The sequence below is a fragment of the Nothoprocta perdicaria genome, unplaced genomic scaffold (genome assembly GCF_003342845.1).
Source record: "Nothoprocta perdicaria isolate Ctin4 unplaced genomic scaffold, notPer1 scaffold_18, whole genome shotgun sequence".
Lineage (NCBI taxonomy): Eukaryota > Metazoa > Chordata > Aves > Tinamiformes > Tinamidae > Nothoprocta > Nothoprocta perdicaria.
This window is the reverse complement of record NW_020454982.1, coordinates 5,913,245-5,934,580: the sequence shown is the minus strand read 5'-3', so window position 1 is coordinate 5,934,580 and position 21,336 is coordinate 5,913,245. Positions and strand designations below refer to the sequence as shown.

Genomic DNA, 21,336 nt, shown 5'->3' with positions numbered 1-21,336 from the left:
TACTTTTTTTTTTTTTGTAGTCTTCCCAGTTAGTTTTCAGTAGCTATTTGGTATCAGGTAAAACTACTTTCATTTCTGGTTTCATCTTTTCAGGCAAAGCTTTAATACTCATTAGTAAATCCAAAAATAAGAGGAATATATAATATCTATTTTTCTCCTGGTAGTAGCTTAACATATATATATATATATATATATAAACAAACATATATATATAAACAAACAAAATATATATTTTGTTTATATATATATATAAACAAAAAACAGCCCTCTATTTTACTAAGGACTAGAGCCCACTTCAGTAACATTCCCTGAGGCAATCTATATTTTGTTGTTTTGTCCTCTAATCATTTGTATATATTTGCTGTTCTGTCCCAATCTTTGTTTCTTTAAAAACAGATCATTAGAAAAAGACATGTTAACTTCCATTTCTAAATATCAGCAGTTATGCTTCCCCTTAACACCCTCCACTTCTTTTTCCCCTCCCCAAATCCTAAACTTAACAGATGCCAAATCTGTGTGCTCGGTTTGCACCAAAAAAGTTACATTTTTACATGGGTATCATCTACAAAGATGACATCTTTACAGGTTTTTTTAAAAATGTGAATGTATGAACTGAAAAGTAATGTGGGAGTAGATTGCTTCAGAACTAATATGCAATGAATCATTTAAAATGTGGTCTACTAAAGCAGAAGTTTTTCTCTCTTGAAGGCAGTTAATCTACAGTGCTAAAGGGCTAAAGGCTGGGATGGTGGTGGCAGGGCACAGGTGCTTGGGACGGTGGAGAATGACCAGAAGAGATCCAGCATCCTTAGTGCAAAGAAATAAACCGAGTGAGAACAGAGTATTTTTACATTCTCAAAGGACTAGGGAGGTTTCTCCTGACAATTCCACCTCTAATTAAAAAAAAAAGTCTGCATATAATCTATAATCAATGCACTTAACTTAAAGCTTTAAGTTTTAGTAACCCCACTTAGATTTTGTTTATAAAACAAACACACACAAGCACACTTCCTAGAGTGCAAAATGCTTAAATATTTCAATGACAGAACTCCACATGTAGTTTTTGGAACAGTAACCCTTTTGTTCTTAGAGTCAACTTCTTCCTTGTCATCGCATCCATTGCCAGCAACGGTTGCATTACAACTAACCAAAGAGTGCAGCAAATGCAACTAACCAAGGAGTGCAGCAAATGCAACAGCAGAAACCTCTGCACTGTTTCTTCAGTTTTTTCCAGAGAACATTGTTCACTTGTATAAACTCATGGTTGGACTCTGATACATGCACATATAAGCATCACAAAGCAGTCTTCGTGCACAGCCTTGAATCTTCCTGGAATCCAGTGAATGCAGTTCTTCCAGAGACATCTTTAGGTATTCACCAACTTCTGGGCATGGAGTAACTTGTGGAATATTAAAACCATTCTGACCTCCTTTTATAAATAAGAGGAAAAAAAAAAAAAGGAGGGGAGAACAGTTTAGAATATCATTGTACGTACATTTACTCTTTCTATGGTACTGTAATCATGACAATATCTCAAATTCTTGAAAATGTCTAAGAAATATACACATGTCATTCTGCACTGTACACTGTACTACTGTAGAGATATTTGTGAAAACTATCATTCAACAGAAACTGCAGTTGTCATCAGAATATCTGATAGTATCTAAAAAATTCAAGCCAGTTAAGTCTGACAGACTTAGCCTTTAAATAATTACCTCAGGATGTGCTTGTTCTAAATGGCACAAAGACTTCAAAGTTTAACAAAGTAACATGCCAAGCATAATTGCTTTACTAATGAAACACAGTCTCTCTGAAATATCCAATTGTGTAAGGAAAAACATAGAAGACATTTAGCCTCTTACATAGGTTTTCTCCGCAAGTTTGCATATTCTACTAGCCAAAAACCCCCAAAGTCCAACAGAACAAGAACACAACACTGAAGTACAACTTTGGGGGAGTGACCTAAATACACACCCTCAAATAACAAGCTTTTTAATAAATTGACAATTGGTAACAGACGATTACTAGCCATTTTCCATATAAAAAGAGCAAATTCAAACCTAAGTATGGATATCCATGATACTGTTCCCCAGCAGATATTTATTTTAGCTTATAGTATCTCACCTAGCTGAAGTAAATCTTGTGATAAAAAATTAAGATCAGAATGAGATATATCCACCAAGTTCCTCATGTGATAAACACTCTTAAAAAAAAAAAAAAAAAAAAAAAAAAAAAAAAAAAGAACCTAAAGGCTTAGACTTAAATCATACATATTTCAAGGACTTCAAAATAAGCTTGATAGCTTTCTGGGTATAGGGAGATGGCAGAGGCCTTAATCCTGTGGCAGTTTCATCCTCAGCAGCAGGAGGCAAGATTCTCCTCCACACCCCAAAGAAATCATGCCACAGAGGAGCTGAAGAATTCTCCATGCAAACAACTCCTACTACGAGCGACAATTGGATCTCTTACTGTTTTTCTCGGGCACTAGAATTGAATAGTGTCCTTATTTCGACTGTTTAATGCAACAGTATCTAAGAGAATACTTGATTTACTGACAGTCCTATTATTACAGGGCAACAATTTTCCACTGCTAACTCTAGTAACTCAAAGGGAGTGGCATTGATTTTGTTATTTTTCTTTTATTCCAATGGAGTCATTTAAGCAAAGCTATAGAAAAAAAAATATTTGCATGCTATGTGATAATTGCACACATCCACTTAAGCATGTACTGAAAGAACGTTCCTGCAGCTCTGTATTTAAAATCTCTGCCAAAGTTGTAAGGTATAGAAGGATGCACGGAGTAATGCATTCTTTACTGCACTTACTCTGTACTTACGAGGCATCTAATCTAGGAATTCAGACCATGCAAATTAGGGGCTCCTATGGGATCAATATACTGAGGAAAGGATGGGTTAGATTACTGTCCCTACATCAAATGCTTAACTTTTAAGTGATATTAATATCCCCAAATTAATATCCCCAAATTTTAAAAGTAGGCAGGGTTTAAAATAATAAAACAGGAAAAACTTTAAGTGAAAATTAGTAAGAGAATAAACATCTAACCATCCCGATCAGCCATGCTGTCAAAGAAGAGCCAGGCAGAGTCATCCCGCCCGTATTTCACGAAAGCAACGTAGTGGCTTGTTTCTATGCAGAGAACAGCAAACAACTCCATCTTCTGGTGTGGGATGCAACCGTGTCGCCAATCCCAGTCTGGCAGATCTTTAGGAAGTGACAACGGATTGAATTTATGACTCTGTCTCTTGGGATGAAGATGAACCTACAAGTGAAGCAATATTTCAGAAGATAAACAAAACACAGGTTTATTTGTTTCAGTGGAGACAAAGCTAAAGAGCATAGCACTGCTGAATTAAAGATTAATGACATCGGAGATGGAGCTGCAACAACAGTAGCAAACGTTTCTTCTTTCTTCATTTCCCCTCCCCTAGCACAGTTCAATACAGCCCAGAAAAGTCAGAAGGGAGGTCAGATTTAATGCAGCAATTTTCTGCTATGCTCAGACTTCAAAACAAACCACTCCTCTGGTAGTTTCATGCATTTTATCAAATAGCTTTAAACATTAAATAGTTATATGTCATAAATTTACTGATTCAAGACAGCATGTGTGTCAATGGTGATTTTTAAGCTGCTTGCTCTTACTGCTTCTCCACTGTACTCTGTGCTAGATATGGCAGTTGCCATGTCAATAGTAAGAGAGTATTGACAAAGGCAGTGGAGGGACAAGCAGAAATCTTGACTTGACTGAAGGCTACGCTTTACTAGGCAGACAGTTGTAGTAGCACCGGTGAGAAACTATGCTCATAGCCACTCTTACATCTTCCTTTGGCTTGTTACACTATGCACCATGGGCTTAAACCCAAGCAGACCACAGACAACTTACTTGGGTGTTGCAGGTTTTGCAGAACTGCTTGATTTTTCCAGCAGAAATATCAGTATCTTCGTAGCATTCTCTGCACTCATACATAGCAAGCCCTCCGCATATGCGGCACTGCCTGGGAGCTGCATTGTTAAACAGGGTGTTAGTCTCCAGCCTTTGTTCTCTTTTGCTTTGTTTTTTGTTTTGTTTAAGGAGAGGAGTGGGAAAGGAGTGCAAATTAATACTTCAAATATAGACAAAGAGTCCTAAATTAAAACATCTTAAAACTAGATTGCCCAGCAAAGCAGAAATGTACCCTCAGGTGACCTAATTTCTTCCATTAAATAATGTAGAAAAAGAAATAATGATAAGCATTAAGTTCTATTAGATAGATGTAACAAGTAAAAATAGGCTTTTCAAATCAACTTAGTTCTGTCATATCATACTGGTATAGTTACCTCAACTTTTCTGTCTATGAACACCAGCAAGCAAATAAATAGCATAAACTGGTGAAAAAGCCATTCCATAGCTTAGATGACGAGTATTCTAATTACAGCACTTTTATTAACTCCTATCTCAAATTTAAAGCCGAATATTTTTACTTAGAAATACCATGAACAAAAATAAACAAAAAAAAGCAGAACTGGGAATTAATCCGTTTTGTTCAATGGCAATTGCAAGAGCTAGGCATTTAGGTCTGCCAGTATAAATTAAGATGACATTTTATCTTAGTTTTCCCTTAAACTAAGGGAAAACCCTACCTCTGCACAATGAAAGTTCACACAATCTCAGTTCCATTATACTTTAAAGTAGTATTTTTTTCAACTAACAGCAAAAACAGTATAGACATGCAGTGCAAACTGATGAAGTCTAATGAAACAGAGTCAACATGAAGTCCCCATTAACCAACCCGGCTGCTAATCCTTGTCTTTAGATTTACTTATTCCCATTTAATGAATCATTTCTGATCAATTCCATCAACCTTGTCTTGCAATAACAAGTGTTTTATATAGACCACGTATATATGATCAGGCAAATTATATTCTATACACTCTTCTGAATTACAGCTTTTAATTAACAAGAGGAAGAGAACACAAAGTTTACTGTTCAGAGTAATTCCTCCTCAGAGCCTTGTATTTAGCAGCACTATTAGTAAAATATAAAGGAAAACACAGCAGTACTTACTCTAAGTCACTTTCAGCAACTCACTTTCAATACATATTGCAATGTTATACTTACTATCTTCAAGTAAGTCTGTTATATTTAATTCCAGAGAGGGAAAAATCTTGTTGAACATTTTGAAGTCTTTCCCAAATCGAGGCATCTGAATAATCAGGCAAGAAGGTGCCTACGTAAAATGCCAGAATATGATGTAATGAAGTAGATGTTATCTAAAATCACAGAGCTTTACAGGTAAGCCTATTACCACCATCACGCTACTTCAACTTTGTAGCCCATTGACTTTAAAATTAATGATACAGTAAGAGCAAAACAAATTTAGATCTTTGAAACCATAATTAAAAAGAGCAGGAAAATAAAATCCATTGTCAAATTTAATAAAGTCTAATCATGCTTGAGCTGAATTGCTTTTGTCTGCTTCGCCAAAGGAATCCTATCATTAAGTCAACATTAAAATATATTTATAACATAGGCAACCTGTACCACTGACCTTCTACTTCCATTTCCAACTCTCTTCACACCAAATCCCATTTTCATCCCACTGCCATCATCTTTTCTAGAATTATGACGTAAAATGCAAAGTAGCTGCTGTCACCAACCTCTGCAAACTTCAAGTTGCTGTTAATGAAAGACCATTCCAGTAACTGCTGAATTGTCGGGACTCCAACTTTCTCATTTTTGTCCATGAAAATTTGATAGAAGTAACAGTCTTGTACCTTCTGACCAGCTGATCTAAAAACAGATTAAAGATTCAGATTTTTGCAAATCTACTCTAACAGCTGTATTCAATTCAATTCAACAGCTGTAAATAACATCATCTACCAGAAAAATCTATCACACAGCCTCTGCACAGATCCTTGACACCCAATATCTTCTCCACTTTGACCTAGCCCCTTTCCTGAACTGCTAATAGGGAAGAGCAAAGGCTCTCAACTGGACAGTAGTAGAGCAGGGTTCTGTCCAGGCTCAGGGTCATTTTCATGAGCTTTCAGACAACCAGCAGAGCAAAACCACCAACAGTAACCACAATTATCATTAAGATCTATGGTGTTACTTTACTACAGCAAATCTTATTTGCCACATAAATCACAAGTCAAAGGCATTCAACACAGAAGGTTGGAGCCTTTCACTCTTCATCAGCCTCTACACATAAATTCACTTTTTAAATTCAACAACAAGAAAGTCACCTTATTTTCAACAGAGGCTCAACTCTTAGAATATGGTGAAATAAAATATTCAAAAATTCTTCTGGATCTGGGGAAAAAAATAAAGTCTTGTTAACATAGAAAAACAGCTTTCAATGCAATTTAAAATGCATTTTTTTACTTTAATGAAAGTTTTATGTTAACAGGAAGAAGAATTTTTCTAAAGCTTCAGTAGCGTCGTAAAGTTATAACAAATTATGAGTGCGTTCATGACAATCTCCATTTAAGCTACAGGCTGAACTTGATAACAAAGCTTGCCAATTAAGGTTAAGAAAGATGCTCTGTAGTTCAGAGGAATCACTTGGCACCACAGAACTTTTTCCAGAAGAAAAAGCACTCAAAACAGTATAATTGCAAAGAAGATAAGGATTAGTGACAGTAACACTTGAATTGTGTAATACAGTGTATCTTCCTCCATCTGAACTAGCGACTGAGCTCTCTGGTCAAGAATGCAGCAAACACTAAGCTCCCCAGAGGCCTATTCTGCCCTAACACAAAGTTTTCTGGCACATTTCTCTTTCTGCCACTAACTGCAATAAATATTGTTTCCTAGTATTTAGCTTTTTACAAAGAACCTAATGTTCTTCTCCCAGACAAAAAAAACAGCTACATAATACAATGATAATTAATCACATGCAGCAGAAGATCAAAAGGTTAGTATTTTAATTTTTCTAATGTGACTTTCTTATTTCTTAAATCACTACACAGAAACTGCGATGAAGAAATGCCCATTCCTCAGAGAACAAAATGTCATTCCAGAAAAAAAAATTTTAAGAGCCTTCATTTGTGAAGAGAAGCCTTAGATCTCCCCTAGGTACTAGAAGGGGGTTTCTTTTTACAGCGAGCAACAGGTTGTTGCTGCTGAAACTGGGCAGCTTCCTCACACTCCCAAGGTCACAGAAAAGAGCTTCTTAATACCCAGGGTTCACTCAGGTCTCTGGCAGGAAGATTATTGCTATAAAGAAATATTTGTATGTTTTGTATTGGAATAATATAGAAAGTATTTCAGTTGCTTCTTAGTACAATTCTTACAAATCTCAAAAAGAAAACCTCCCATTACCTTTTTCTTCTGAAGTAAATCCTGATGCAGCCTCAACTTTTTCAAGGATTTTCCTCAGTTTCATTATTTTTGTAGCACAGACATATCCATATCTAAAATAAATGGTTCAATAAGCTATTAATTAGCTTCCAACCAAACCAGAAAAGCAGGAAAATAGTTTCCTGCTTTTAGGAAAATAAAACTTAATATTTATATTAATATAAAACTTAATATTAATATAAACTTAATATTAATATAAAACTTAATATTTATATTAATATTAATATAAATAGGAAAATAAAACTTAATCAAATGCCAAAACAGGCTCTCGGATCCTTCTTTAACTGTGAACAGTAGCTACATACTGATTCTGGTTTCCCAAGAGCACCACAAAGAGTGCAGCAGTCAGTGTTCTTGCAAAAATTTCAAAAGCTTTTTCTAAAAACAACTGTTTTCTGATTAGTCAGCTACACAATATACTTTTGCAAATTATTCATTCTTGCAAAAAAAATATAGATTGATTTTTGTTTTCACAAACATGCACAGCTTAATACCACTTCCAGGTGGCGTATATCATAGCAGAACTGCAGAAGTCATTCATATTTGCATCACAACTTTTTATCAGTGCCTTTGTATTCATACCTATAGACATTTTACAATAGCTTCACGCCAACTCCATTCATAAACAAATGCTAATAGAAATGCTTAAATATTAAAACTGAGTAATTAATTCCTAATACATTAAGTTTACCATTAAAAACAAGTAAAAACACTCAAAGATACAACAGAGCAGATACACCTAGGGAAATTCTGATTTGTGGCAAGAATGCATACCCAGCAAGATTTGTCATAGTTTTTTTACTAGACCAGAAACTAGCTTATGGTGTTTCACTTACATTCTAAGAGGATTCACAATCTCTGTCCGCAGTAGCTCTTGAGTCTCACTATAATACTCCACATCATTCTTTTCTTTAGGTCTAAGTAACACTGTGTCTAGAACAGAGCTAAAAGAAAACAGGCTGCAAAGAAAAACAAAACAGATAAGTTATCTTGATTCTGGAAGACAGAGCCACTCAAAAGCCTGAGTTGTATGAAATAAATCAACTAAAGGCACAGGAACACCAAAGAATTAAATAAGCTGTAAGGGAGGTCATTAAAGAGGACAGCACCACTGCACAACACAGCAAGGGTCCAGTCGCTCAGCACCCTTTCTCCAACAGCCAAGGAAAGCAAACGTACAGGAAAGGCTAAGAACAAGTGCAAGAGATGCCTCTCCCTCCCTCAGGCCTCTCATCCCTCAGCTAGGTGCAGCTCACAAACTCCTGCAGTCAAGAAGTGCACAGATCCACGTGGCCAAGACAGTCAGGACACCGTCTGCAGCACGTAACACAGAGTTATCCAAACTGAAAGAGCCTAGTACCAAGGATTACTGTTCATAAGATGCACAATAATAATAAAGACAGTCACTAAAAGCTGTGTGTTCTGCATTTCGTGCATTCCCCCCACTCACTCACACCCTGGGAAGGTACTATACAAATCATGAACTTACCAGAATAAAGTGGAGTCTAAGTAACAGGAGTTGTAATGACCCTGGATACCCTTCTTCTTTCCAATCATTGTCTCTAAACCTTCTTTCTCCATTTTTGGAGGAGTGTTTTCTTCTACCACTTCACTTAAGTATCCTCCAAAAGCTGAAAAAAAATTAAAAGACACTTTAAAGCCTCAAACTTCATTCTCTAGGATTTTCCTACTAGTGTTTTAGGGCCAGGTGCTGTCTTATTGCAAAGCATACATTTTCCAGACTAGAAAAAAAGCATTTATTGTAACTGAGACTCATTTCCTTATCAAGAGGGCATTACATTTCACTGGCAAGGCACATAAGGAGTGCACAGAAATTCTGCAGCCCTGAAGGAGGTTTCATCCAGCGGGAATGAAGCTCAGCCATTTTAAGTGCTTCGATTACACTACCTTACAAGTACAGAGAAACTTCTTCCTTTGCTGTTGACAGTAGGACAAGATCCCCAAAATCTAAAACATTTCCAGTTAGAAACAATTCAAATTTCCATCACTAACCTCCACCACAAATACACATTTTTCTACTTTGATATTTAAGGAAAAAGTCATCTGACATTATAGAAAAATACCTGCCTTTTTTCTCTGAAATTGCAATCATTTAATGATAGAGCTGCAGTGGCATTTTTTGACAAAATTGCTCTACTCCTTAATTTTATGAAGCTTAAACATTTGGATACTTTCTTGTTTAAATGTATAAACAAGTAATTCACAGAAGTGTTACGTTCTATGGAGACTGATCTACTCAATCTTATGTAAGAAATACCTGTACAGACTTCCAACTGCTCAATATTACTGAGTTCATATGGCAGGAATAATTTAAACTAAAACTCTATGTCAGTTCCCAGGTGATAAACAATGAAGAACAAATTCATTACCTAGAGAGTTGCAGCGTTCAATCTGGTTGGAAACTGGCTGCAGGGAGGCAAACCTGGAATCTGGCCTGCAGCTTTTGAGTTTAACAAAAAGAGCTTTCTTTGGAGCACAGGTGAAGTATCGCGTTCCTTTAAATGTTCCATCTGTACAACCTGCACATTCATCTTCCTGAAAAGGGAAAGTTCATTATTTTTCTTCTTTCTAGAACTCTCATGAGAGGTTTCATAAAATTGCTAGCCATAAGTCATCCTTCAGTTATTCTCAAGTTCAATACACAGTGTTTCTACACAAGGCTTCAACTGAGGTGTTCTTTAGCTTGCTTTATTGAGAAGATCATGAAGATGATCATGAAGAAGATACACTTCTTCACATGTACTTTTCCTTACATAAAGAAAACAAAATAACATTTAAATTTTTGTGTAAGAGAAAACTTGTAGGGGGTGAAAAAAAAGGAAAGTGACAATTAGAGCAGGGGGTGTTTTATACAGATCCACAGCTCACAGAGCATTTGTAAGAAGCAAGCAATGGATGAACTTGAGTATTTTTTCAACACACTTTATGAGCTGAGCAAAGGACACTTCTTTAAAGCGACTAAGAGTGACTAATTACACAAATTCAATTAATTTGACACAAGCCCATCTTAGAATAGGACCTGATGCAATCACAAAAAAGATAAAGTTCATTTAAAGTTTTATCTAGGTTATGAGCAGATTGTAGGACAAAGTGCTTAAATTCCATCAGACTTTTGCAGAGTAAACAGAGTCCACTTCTCAGATACAAAACTAATGATACAGCTAATTAATAAAACTATGATATTTCAGATTATATTTACCAGTTCCAGCCCAGCTAACACTTCATTTACTCCAGGGGGCTGGCCAATCCATCGGATTACTCCATAGAAAGGAGGATTTTCTTTAACCTCTGCCAGTGAACCTGCTTCAAGACCATGCGAGTTGCTGATGGGACCTGCGGCTGATGGACTCTCCTGGTTCGCTGTAGTATTTACATCTCCTATGACTGACTGAACAGATAGAGAGAGGGGACTGTGTCCAATTGCGCCGTTAGTGCTCGTGGTTTTTGTCAAGCTGAAAGGAAGGGAGTGAAATCTGTTTTCTGTAGACACAGAGCTTGTTAAAGGTGGCTGCAGAGGTGGTGAGGAATGCCCAAATCCCGGAGAAGAATCCGTGAGCGATTTTGCAGGGTCTTCAGCAACTGTTAAAGAAACAAAATAAGATGTTAACTAAGTTTGCCCTCCCCTCCGCTAGCAGCTGTCAAACAGTATCTGTAAAAATAACTAAGAACTGAAGAATAAGAATAAAGAACTTCCTTACAGTGAGAGTGACAGAGCCCTGGAACAGGCTGCCCAGAGATATTTTGGAGTCTCCTTCTCTGGAGGTCTTCAAATCCTGCCTGGATGCCACCCTGTTCCCCATGCTCTGGGTGTCCCTGCTGGAGCAGGGGGTTTGGACTAGATGATCTCCAGAGGTCTCTTCCAACCTCAACCATTCTGTGGTTTTGTGATTCTGTGTAACCATAATTCTTCCATTGGTTACTTTAGGAAGCAAGGAAAATAACTTTTCTAACACAAGTTTTGAGGTGCTAACCAGAACTTATGGGAAAGTTTAGATCAAAAACAGATTCTTCTTTCTTCTTTAACCTCATGCCATAATTTTGTTTGAACACAAGCTAATAACTCCCAAGCATTAACACTGTATTAGGCAAAACAACTGAAAAATCAGCGGTCAGTGTGATTTGAGAAAGGACTTGGCTCACATCTTGTACAAAGATGAGTAATTGCTTGCAGACTTGACATGAAACTGGAAAAGTACTTATCCCCACTGGCTGTAGCACAGGATACTTTGGTTCTAGCACAAGGAATCTGTCAGTACCCATACAGAATAAAGGATTTAAATAAGTCATGACTAATACAGTGCTTGATAAATGAGATCACAACTAGATGTGCGAGCACAAATGCTTTTTATCTTCTCTCATCTCTCTGAATGGTCTATAATAAACAACTGGTATTTACAGAGCAAGTAGCCTCTACTTTATTACCTTCTCTCCCCATACTGTTCTATAAATTGAAGCTAGTATCTACATATTGAAAAATAAACACATACTCCTCACTTTCACATTCCTTTCTACAAATGATACTTTCCTTGTTCATTTCAAATATTATTATAACAAACTAATTTTTAAACTGAGTTCCAAGCTTAACATTTTTTTAGGCAACCAAGACCAGTTTAAATCCATTTTCTTTTATGGCTTCTGAAATTCAGGGGCTACTACCACTATGTTTCCATAATAAATTAGTATTATTTCAGTTTAGTATTTGCTCCCCTTGGTCACAGAGCCAACTAGCCACACTTTGGAAAAGCAACAAAAAAAAAAAACCACTGCATTGGATCTGGAAGCAAACCAAGGTGTCCCAAAAGCATCAGTAAACACATACTTGTGCTGCACATAAGGATTTAGTTATTCAAAGTTATTTTATAGAAATGACTTCTTTAGAAGTTTATATGTATATATATCGTATATATATCGTATATATATCGTATATATATCGTATATATCTTTTATATATATATATATATATATATATATGATTTGACTCATATTTTAATTCCCTCCAGGCTGATCAATTGACATGGCAGAACATCAAAATTCCCTTAGATCTGTAACATTAACTATAAGACAGTATAAAATCACACTATAGGCTTGGAAGGAAGACTTGGAAATAACATGCTTCAGCTTTCTGCCTGCAAGACACCTACATTCCCCACAGAGCTACGCATGTTTCCAAGAATGTAATCTACTATGTGCAGGATAAAAAACAAGAGGTCTGTTAACCAATACAAAAAGTATGTTTTCGTGAGGCATATGTACGATTCAGTACAATGCCTGCCAGGAAGCTACACTCCAACTGTTTCTCTTTTTAAACTCCTATCTGTTTTATTTAAAGAACAAATGCTGAATGATATTTTTTGAAAGTACGTGTCTATATAAAAGGTTTTAATCTCTTATTACCTTCATCAATATACCATGGAGGTTTTGTTTTCATTTGAGGCTGAGAATCAACTGATGAGCCATTTAACGTATAGAAGACTTCAGATCTGTTTCTATTCCCAGGTTCAGAGGTAGATCCTAGAAAACAGAGCATATTTTACTGAAGATACACATCTCCACTTAGAAAGTGATAGCGAGGGTCATATTCCATAATTTAAATTTGTTAATGTACTTTGAAATCAGACAGGAAGCTTTACATCAGACAGGATGTAAAGCTTTCCACCTTTCCACCAGACAGGAAGCTTTACATCAAAGGTAACAGTACTAAGTTTGCAAAAAGATAGTGGCTTATCCTAAAACTGGATAATTCTCAGGAATCAAAAAAACAAGGCAGGAAATACCTTTGAGGGTTAAATTCCTCTTCATTAGTAATAAATTATGGACATAAAGCAGTGTGAAATATAGTTTACAGTGAACATTTTAAACTTCATTTTCAAGACAAATTGTTTCAGAGCAACCAGACTACAGACCCATTCCACATGGCTACATGTGCCAGTACATAACCAGCCACAGCTCCTTCAGCAAAGACCATCTCTTGTCAATAACGCCAGAATGGAACAAAGGTTTACAGAGTCATTTGTATTCTATAATGCAAAAAAGCCACTGAACTTTTAAAATATTATTTCCTTCCAGTTCTTCCCACTTTCCTCCATCCCCAATTTGAAGCATTTTCAAAGCTAGCCAAAACAGGGTCATCAGAAAGTTTCTATTTCAGGAAATTTGATATTGGTTTTCAATATTTCGATTGAAATCAGTATTGGAATTGGATGTACTAGGCAACCAAGTACCATATCCTTAATCTTTCAGTGAGCTTCCAGCTGGGTTTTATGAACATGGAAGATGTTTTGAGTAGTCTTGACTTCTGCTTGTACTTTAACAGAATATGAGAACTGCCTCCCAGGTTTGTAATGACAAAAGAAGTGCTTTCACCATCTCAGAAATTTAACTTGATATGTTACAAAAGGATAAAAGTGTTAGAAAACAAAAGGCTACATTTTTCTTCAAACAACAGAAATCTGTAATCAAACACATTCAAAGAAAATTGCTTCTCATACATACCTGTAGCTTTTGGCTTACTATGATTGAACAAGCTTTTGTCACCACCACCCCTGGAGGTATAGGCAAGTTTGGGAGGCCTCCTGTCCTGGGACATGGTTTCTAAGACATGATGTATGCATAAGATATTAATAAAGCAGAGAAAAGGAAAACTATGTCAGAGAAATTTTACTTGAAATTCAATTGGATCTGGTATGACAAATTTCAAAACTGGGTGGGGCAAAATCCGTTCTGGTAGGTAACATACATTTTCTGTCTCTAGGTAGGAAATACTTCTATCACATCAGCAACTACTTAGGTTTACCTCTTAAGTACTACTTAAGTATCTTTTAAAATGAACAAATTAAATAGACTACAAGTTCTTTGATGTACGTTCAATGCTTCCAATACTGGAAACAAAGGCATGAAGTTCTGATTTTTTTTTTTCCAAACCCAATACAGTTATAGCAAATACTCTTTTTCCCAACAACAGAGGAGTTCCATGAATTCTCCATAGCAAAGATAACCCAAAAAATGCATCTCTGCTAAAGCAAACAAGAGATACGTAAAAAGGCAATTACAGAAGCACTGAGCACATGTAATATTTCACACTGCACCCTTCTCAGTCTGAATGTAATCAGAAAGAAAAGCTGGCCAGACTGAAGAGACCCCAAGCAGCCTGTCTGAAGCACCCTCGTGCTACAAGCTAATACCACTCACTGAATATTTCTGAAGAATTTGTGCACAGTCTCATTACAGATTTCTCATGAACAGTTTGAGTGTTCACTTTCAAATGCATAGTATCACTAAGCTGCATAAAATGCATAAATATCATCAAAATGTTCATTTCTAAACCACAGCTTTCCCAGCCAAGATAATGCAAATTCCTTGAATAAATGGAATGTCATTCAAGAGTAGCGATTCCTGCTCTAGACACCAGAACACTGGTATTCTGAAAACTGCCATTAATATTGTTCTATATTAAATCCTTCCCCCAAGTAAGATTGTGGTCAAGAGAAATAGAAACTGAAGAGAAACATCAAAAAAATAGATAAAAGTAATTGAAGTGAATTTAAAATGCTATTATCCCACAGTATTCTTTCAGTCATGTAGCAATGTCCAGGTTAAGTTGTTCATTATCAAAGCTTTCAGGTCAAGAAAGTGGGTAATACCTGGTATAACATCATTAATGTGCAGAAGGAGTGTACTTTCAACACTCGCAAAACTGCACAGCTGTATTCCGTTATATCTTCCATCCCAGTTTCCAATAGGATTATCCTAAAAATAAATAAAGGAAATCATACACATTTCCCAAGATTTGCCTCTTACAGAATGCACATATACAATTTGAGGAAAACATCTGAGTATGGTAAAAAATAAGAAACAAAAGGTTTACCAGTGACTAATTTTTCCTGTAATGAATTTTGTGTTTAGAACAGTGTCAAACATTATACTTCTTTAAAAATTTCAAAAATAAAAATGTATTTTTAAATTACTTCCTACTTTAATAAGCATTCAACTAAAATGCATCAATTGTAAAATACATAAACAGTTCCAGTGTGTTCCTACTACCACAATCAAGAAAATGTACGCATCTAATCTACAAAAAAGCCATACATAAAACAACTCACACCTTCAACTTGCAAGAATTTGGCACTGCATTTCAAAAATCCCCTAGATTCTAGAAATAATTTTAAATTACAATTAAATTTCTCATATTCTAGAAAAATTAGATGTTGTTCTTAAACTCTGCAACTTTACAATGGAACAGTCACACGAACTGAACAGTTGCCTAAAAAAAAAAAAAAAAAAAAAAAAAAAAAAAAAAAGGATTTCAGCCAAAAAAAAAAAAAAAAAAAAAAAAAAAAAAAAAGAGTAAGACAAAGCCAGTCTCACAAGACAAACATTCAGCTCTATTGAAGACTTGAAGACTGACATCTAACATTGCAGGTAGCTCAGTGGAGGCTCCTCTGAGTAACCAGAGCATTTCTCCTAAGACATCAAATAGGACCCTATTTGCCTGAGGTCAAAAACAATTCAAACAACTACCAGAGGACATTTTGAATACAAGTCTTTGTTTCCCATTTTGGTATTAGCCTCCACTGAAGTAGCTTGTGAATAATGTCTCTTCTTCTATATTGCGTGTAATTTACTAGCTAACAGACATGCAAAAAAATTATTAATGTCAGATCATTTTCTTACCATGTCCACTCCAACAACGTATCCTAAACTTTCGTTTCCTGGTAAGACATCACAGAATATAACTGTCCCATACTCTATACTCTCTCCTATCTTCAGAGAAACCCTGGAGTTGATCTCCAGAGGAGGAAGTTCTACCTGCATAGTGTCAACTGGAGCTGCATAATCACTTTCCAGTTCATTGTCATCATCTTCCACCAGCTCCAGTTTGTCCAAAGCAACAAAAACCCCACAGTCCTCATCACATCTGAAAAGCTGCTTGCCTTGGTACTGTCCATCCGTAAAGCCTTGGCCACGACCTTCTTCCTAAGTGTCAGAGGGAGAAGCAAAAAACCCACACAGTGTATTTGTGCACAAGTAGGTTGGTATAAAAAACAGTGGTATAGGCCTTGGGTTTGCAGAAATCACAGTAAGCATATGTTGGCAAATTATCATCAGAAAATAAGAATTTGTGGTAAAAGTACATCTTACCTAGATGACAAATTGCAAGATACCATTTGACCCAAGAGTAGCTGCAGAGAGAAGGCTCTCCCTACCCATACTTGGGCAAACATGCTGCTAAGTCCTGCCTCCATCATGTAATCATTGGGCAAGACTACTTTGCACTAGACATGAATCCCAAGCATGCAAAAATCCCCCTCAAATACCAAATACCCCCTCAAATACCAAATAAGGGGAAGAGATTTTCAGAAGTGCTCAGGCATGAGAGCCCCTAAGGTTTTTAATGGGAATTCCTGAGAATTTGCAAAAGATTTAAAGAGGACTTTGAAAAATATACTCATATATATAGAGAGGGAGCGAGAGAGAATATATATATATATATATTCCTAATGCAAAAGTGGCACTCTGCTGAATCTCCTGTATGCTAGAATAGACATTAGTAGTGACAGAAACATCTCACTGGGAGCACGCAACAGATCCATTCTGTAATCTTAACTAATGGTCATTTAATCTCCAGGACTCTAAAAAAAACCCCAGCAACCTCAAAAATGTAAATCTAGATACTTGGATGCCATCCTGTATGTTCATCACTGCCACATGTCGGGAAACCCCAAATCCGCAACCCCTTTGCATAAGGGATTTCACAGGAGGATATTTGCTGTGCTCAAATATATTTAGTAACAGAGAATATTTGTGAAAATTCTAAAGATTACATAAAGATTACATAAAGATTATACAGATTTATCAGCAAGAAACTTACCAGCAGCTCTACTCCAAAGTATATCCCTGTTAGAGACCTTTCTTGCAACAAGGGTCCTCTGAAGCGAACAACTCCAGGAAATTTGTCATCTCCTGATCTCAGCTGTACTCTAACAGTTGAGCCAATATCTATTTGGACACCTTTAGTTAATCTGTTCTTGCTTTTAAACAGGCTGTACCTTTCCTCACAGTTAGTAATGGCCAAAAGCAATTCAGCTAATTTTTCATTTATTTCTATAACATCCTTTTCATCCACAAACAGGATTGCATGTGGTTGTTCCAGAATCTTTAATCCAATCTGTAATTTCTTGCCTTTACAAGGAATGTTTCTGGAGTGCCCCAAGGAAGAACGGTCTTGAAAAAACTGCCCTATGCTACCTTTGGGCACTTTCAAGAGCTTTTGAGTCTGCTTGTCTATGACACTGCATTCCTGGAGAAGCAAGTAAAAGATTCGCTCTTCCCAATAGGATGAACTTGCTTTCTCTTGACTCCATAAACCCGAATTCATTGTGATTAAAACTTTAACAGTTGTGTAGATGCTTCCAAGAATGGTCAGGGAAGAAAAAAAAAAAAAAAAAAGAGTAGCTGTTGATCTATTTGCACTGAATTCTAGTGGAGGGTCCAGTCTTTGTTTATTGATTCGTTATTCATTTTGAAAAGAATCAAATCCAGAGCAGAAAGCCTAGAATAAACAAAAATGAAGTTAATACTAAGTTGAGAGAACTATAGTTAGATCTAAGTAGAACAGAAAAAAATCAAACTTAGGAATAGCACTACTCATACACTGTAAAAATACTTCAGCAAGATCTGGCACAGAATAGAGTCTCATAACAACTAAAGTTTTGTGGATCGTGCGCACACTCATTCCTACTTATTCTTGTTTTTGCACTTTTACCATTTTTAGTTTCGGGAAGCAAGGTGCTACAAGAAAGCTGCAACGAACTGCAATGAAATAGAACAACCATTTGCAAGTGTTAAAAAAAAGCCAGAAAGCTTGATTTCCAATGAACAATAAAAATATTTTTCTCGAGTTTACAAACAGCATTGTATGGTATGAAGGCTTCCTGCTATGAAGATCTTTTCCCATCTCTAAAGACCATCCAATGACTATCCATTTCTGCCAAAGCATACTGCATCTCTCATCCTAGGTATAACATTTTAGCGTATTGATGTAAAAAACCATGACTGTAATAGAGGATCAGAAAATGGAAAGCTGGGGATTTAAATTGCTTCTTTAAATAACATAAATACGTTATTCCAAGCTTCTGCACTGCAACATCCAACAATTTTGATAACAGACACGGAAGCTTCACTTTTTTACTATGTTAGAATGATAGGAAATATATCAGCTTCAGATACACAAATACTGGAAAAAAAAATCTTAGTGAACTGTCAGCCTAAGAATTACAGGTCACAATCACTAACTAAACATGAACAAGTTAACAATGTCATTGCTCGTAGCACATGATATGCAAGAGGAAAAAAGAAAAAACTGGGTATAGAAAGAAAAATGCAGTGCTTTAACAGCATTTGTTTTTCCTTAGAAAAGATGTGAAAGAGCATTACACAAACTAAGAACATATTCTCAGTTAAGCTGCCCTATTACTGTTTTATCTTCAGCACATTAAAAGCAAATACTCTTTTTTGCCTCTTCCTGTTACCCTCAACCCCCAAATCTTCTCTTTGACAACATTAGGTCAAATATCACATCTTTTGCTAGACTCCCTACTCAGTTTCCTTCAACCTCCAGAAGCTATTGAGAAGTAAAGGCAGTCAATCACATTCTATTTCCATGTCCTGGTCAAAGAGAATGTAAGAACACTTTCCCAAACAACAGTAGTAACAGCTTCAGAGGATTTAGAAATTGTTACATTTTTCAGTCCTTAGGGATTCAAATATTTCCATGCTGAACTACAAAGCCTCCCACTGACATTCTTGTACAATGTAGCAATTCAAATCCTCAATGTGCATCGGCCTTCCCATCTTCACAGACCTTACACATGTGCATCATGCTAATACTGCAACAACTTGTAGAATCAATGTGCTTTAAAACATCTGCATTTTCAAAATAATATGCATCAGAGACTCAGCATTTGGACAGTTTCAGATGCTTAAGATAAAGTGTGGTAAAAAGACTGTTGAACTGTTAATGATAAATTATGATAAGCATGTCTGCTCAGATACTAAGAATCAAGCTTTACTCTTTATTTCTCCCCCCACACACTGCTTTCTCCAGACAAAGGAGGGCTGGGCAGGGGATACCACTCTGTTCTTCACAGGTGCCTCTTATGTTCTCTTCTTTCAAAAGCCCTTAACCCCCCTCTTTTGCAGGCCATTCTGCACACTTAAACACCTGGCGTAACAGGGGTCATGGCCTCACTCATTTCATCAGCAGATGCAATGCATTTACACCTGAAGAGCATGTATGAAAGCAAGATATTCATAGGAAAGCTTAAACAAAAAGACAAATACATCAAGAGCATCTTTCCTTGCAGCTAGCAAAAAATAAAGTTACAGGCTGCTTGCTGGCCCCCTGCTGCAATGTTACATAATCTTAATGTGCTTAGCAGTGATAAATTCAGTGGAAAAATGTTAACAGCTGCAAATAGATTATATAATGATAACTTTATAATGCCTTTGGTCAGCTTTTCAAAACTGTGGTCCTCCACAGCAACGTTAAGTCACTAAATGCAGTACCAGAAGTTCTTCCATTACAACAGCAAGGTCTACTACATAAAGCTTTCCCTTAGCAACTTATTTACCACCCATTTCCACCCCCAGGACATGCTAGTTACTTTGCACAGACCTAACTAAAACCTTTTTGTTTTTGTAGTCCTGCAAGAAATAAGTTAGTACCACAACAGTAAAAAAAAACTTGCTGAAAAGGATGCCAACTTCTATTACAGGCAGAAATTCACACAAAAAGTGCCACTGATTTTAAGCTATTTTTACAGTATTATTAATGAAATTGCTTATACTGTGAGTTAAGTACATCCAGATTCCTGGGCCCCAGTACTCTGGCAACACATACTAGCAGATAAAGTCCAGAAAATGCTATCAGGCCTCAGTACTAGCATAGGAACTAAGCAAACTAGCAACAAGTTATCATTACCTTGCTCAGCTTAACAGTGACTATAAAGCCTCCTGCTCTACCTCCTTTCTAAAATACTTGTAAGCCCCAAAGATTTTGTTAAGTAACAGGTATAGCACCTATGGCTGTGACTGCAAACAGAGCCAGACACAGCCCATGATAAACCGCCCCACTTCAAAGCCTCCCTTGCTTCCTTTTTTGCCCTGCTCCAGTCTGTGCCATCTCCTCGGTGGGTCACCTCCCCGGGGTTTGGTCTGAAACACGAGCATTTGGTGTCTGTCCTGCTGTAGCCTCGTATAACCCAAACAGATGCTTGATCCAGCGATCGGGTTTCAACATGAACATGCTCTGTGGCCTTGATTCACAGTATAACACAGAGACCAGAGTATCCTGTCCAAGTTGTTTCTTATGAACTTCTCATTTAAACTACCAAGTTTTAAAAGCCCAACAATATTTTTGAACAGTCCCAAAAAAAAGCATTTTCAAGGGAGTGAAAGTAAACTAATAACAAATAAAGCGTGTTGACACTTAAGTTATGCAGAACTCTATGAATTCAATAAACACTACGAGGGTACAAACATTCTACCTAAGCGGGAAAAAAAAAAAAAAAAAAAAAAAACACCACAGCTGCCCGAAGACGACTCAGGCGTTGCCGGACCGGGCGGCGGGACCAGCCCTTTCCCGGCGGGGCCGTTCGCCGCCCGGCCGCGAGCCCGGGGACGGGCCGGGCTGCGAGCCCAAGGGGCCCCGCGCGCTCCACCCGCCAGCTGGGCAGCCGCGGCGGCGAAGAGCTACGCTGCTGGACACCCCGAAATGCCCCACCCTGGCCCCCATTCTCACAGCTTCCCAGGCTCTTCCAAACGTTCCCGAGTGGCGCTGAAAGCTCCAAGTCGCTGCTCCAGCGGCAGTTACCGGAGGGAATTCACGGCGGGGCCCGCGCTGGCGCCGTCACCGCCTCCTCGGCCCGGCCCGACGCGGCCCACGGATCCCGCCGCCC

The 21,336-nt window shown here is 37.2% G+C and overlaps 1 protein-coding gene across 3 annotated transcripts; it reads right to left on the bottom strand.

The window, feature by feature from the left end:
* Positions 1-281: 281 nt before the first annotated feature.
* On the bottom strand, positions 282-17,815 carry CYLD (CYLD lysine 63 deubiquitinase). 3 transcript variants are annotated; one of them, XM_026036467.1, is made up of 16 exons: positions 17,250-17,815; positions 16,052-16,354; positions 15,022-15,127; positions 13,874-13,972; positions 12,776-12,892; positions 10,581-10,960; positions 9,751-9,916; positions 8,850-8,991; positions 8,197-8,319; positions 7,322-7,413; positions 6,244-6,310; positions 5,656-5,788; positions 5,117-5,225; positions 3,902-4,020; positions 3,064-3,280; positions 282-1,429 (listed from the first exon to the last, which is right to left on the bottom strand). In XM_026036467.1, exons 1-16 carry the CDS (start codon positions 17,754-17,756, stop codon positions 1,245-1,247), a joined length of 2,865 nt encoding a protein of 954 aa, XP_025892252.1. In that variant the 5' UTR covers positions 17,757-17,815; the 3' UTR covers positions 282-1,244. The 3 variants fall into 3 exon arrangements, with proteins under 3 accessions (XP_025892252.1, XP_025892253.1, XP_025892254.1); XM_026036468.1 differs by having other exon boundaries at positions 16,187-16,354; XM_026036469.1 differs by lacking the exon at positions 282-1,429 and having other exon boundaries at positions 3,088-3,280; positions 3,902-4,067.
* Positions 17,816-21,336: the final 3,521 nt, after the last annotated feature.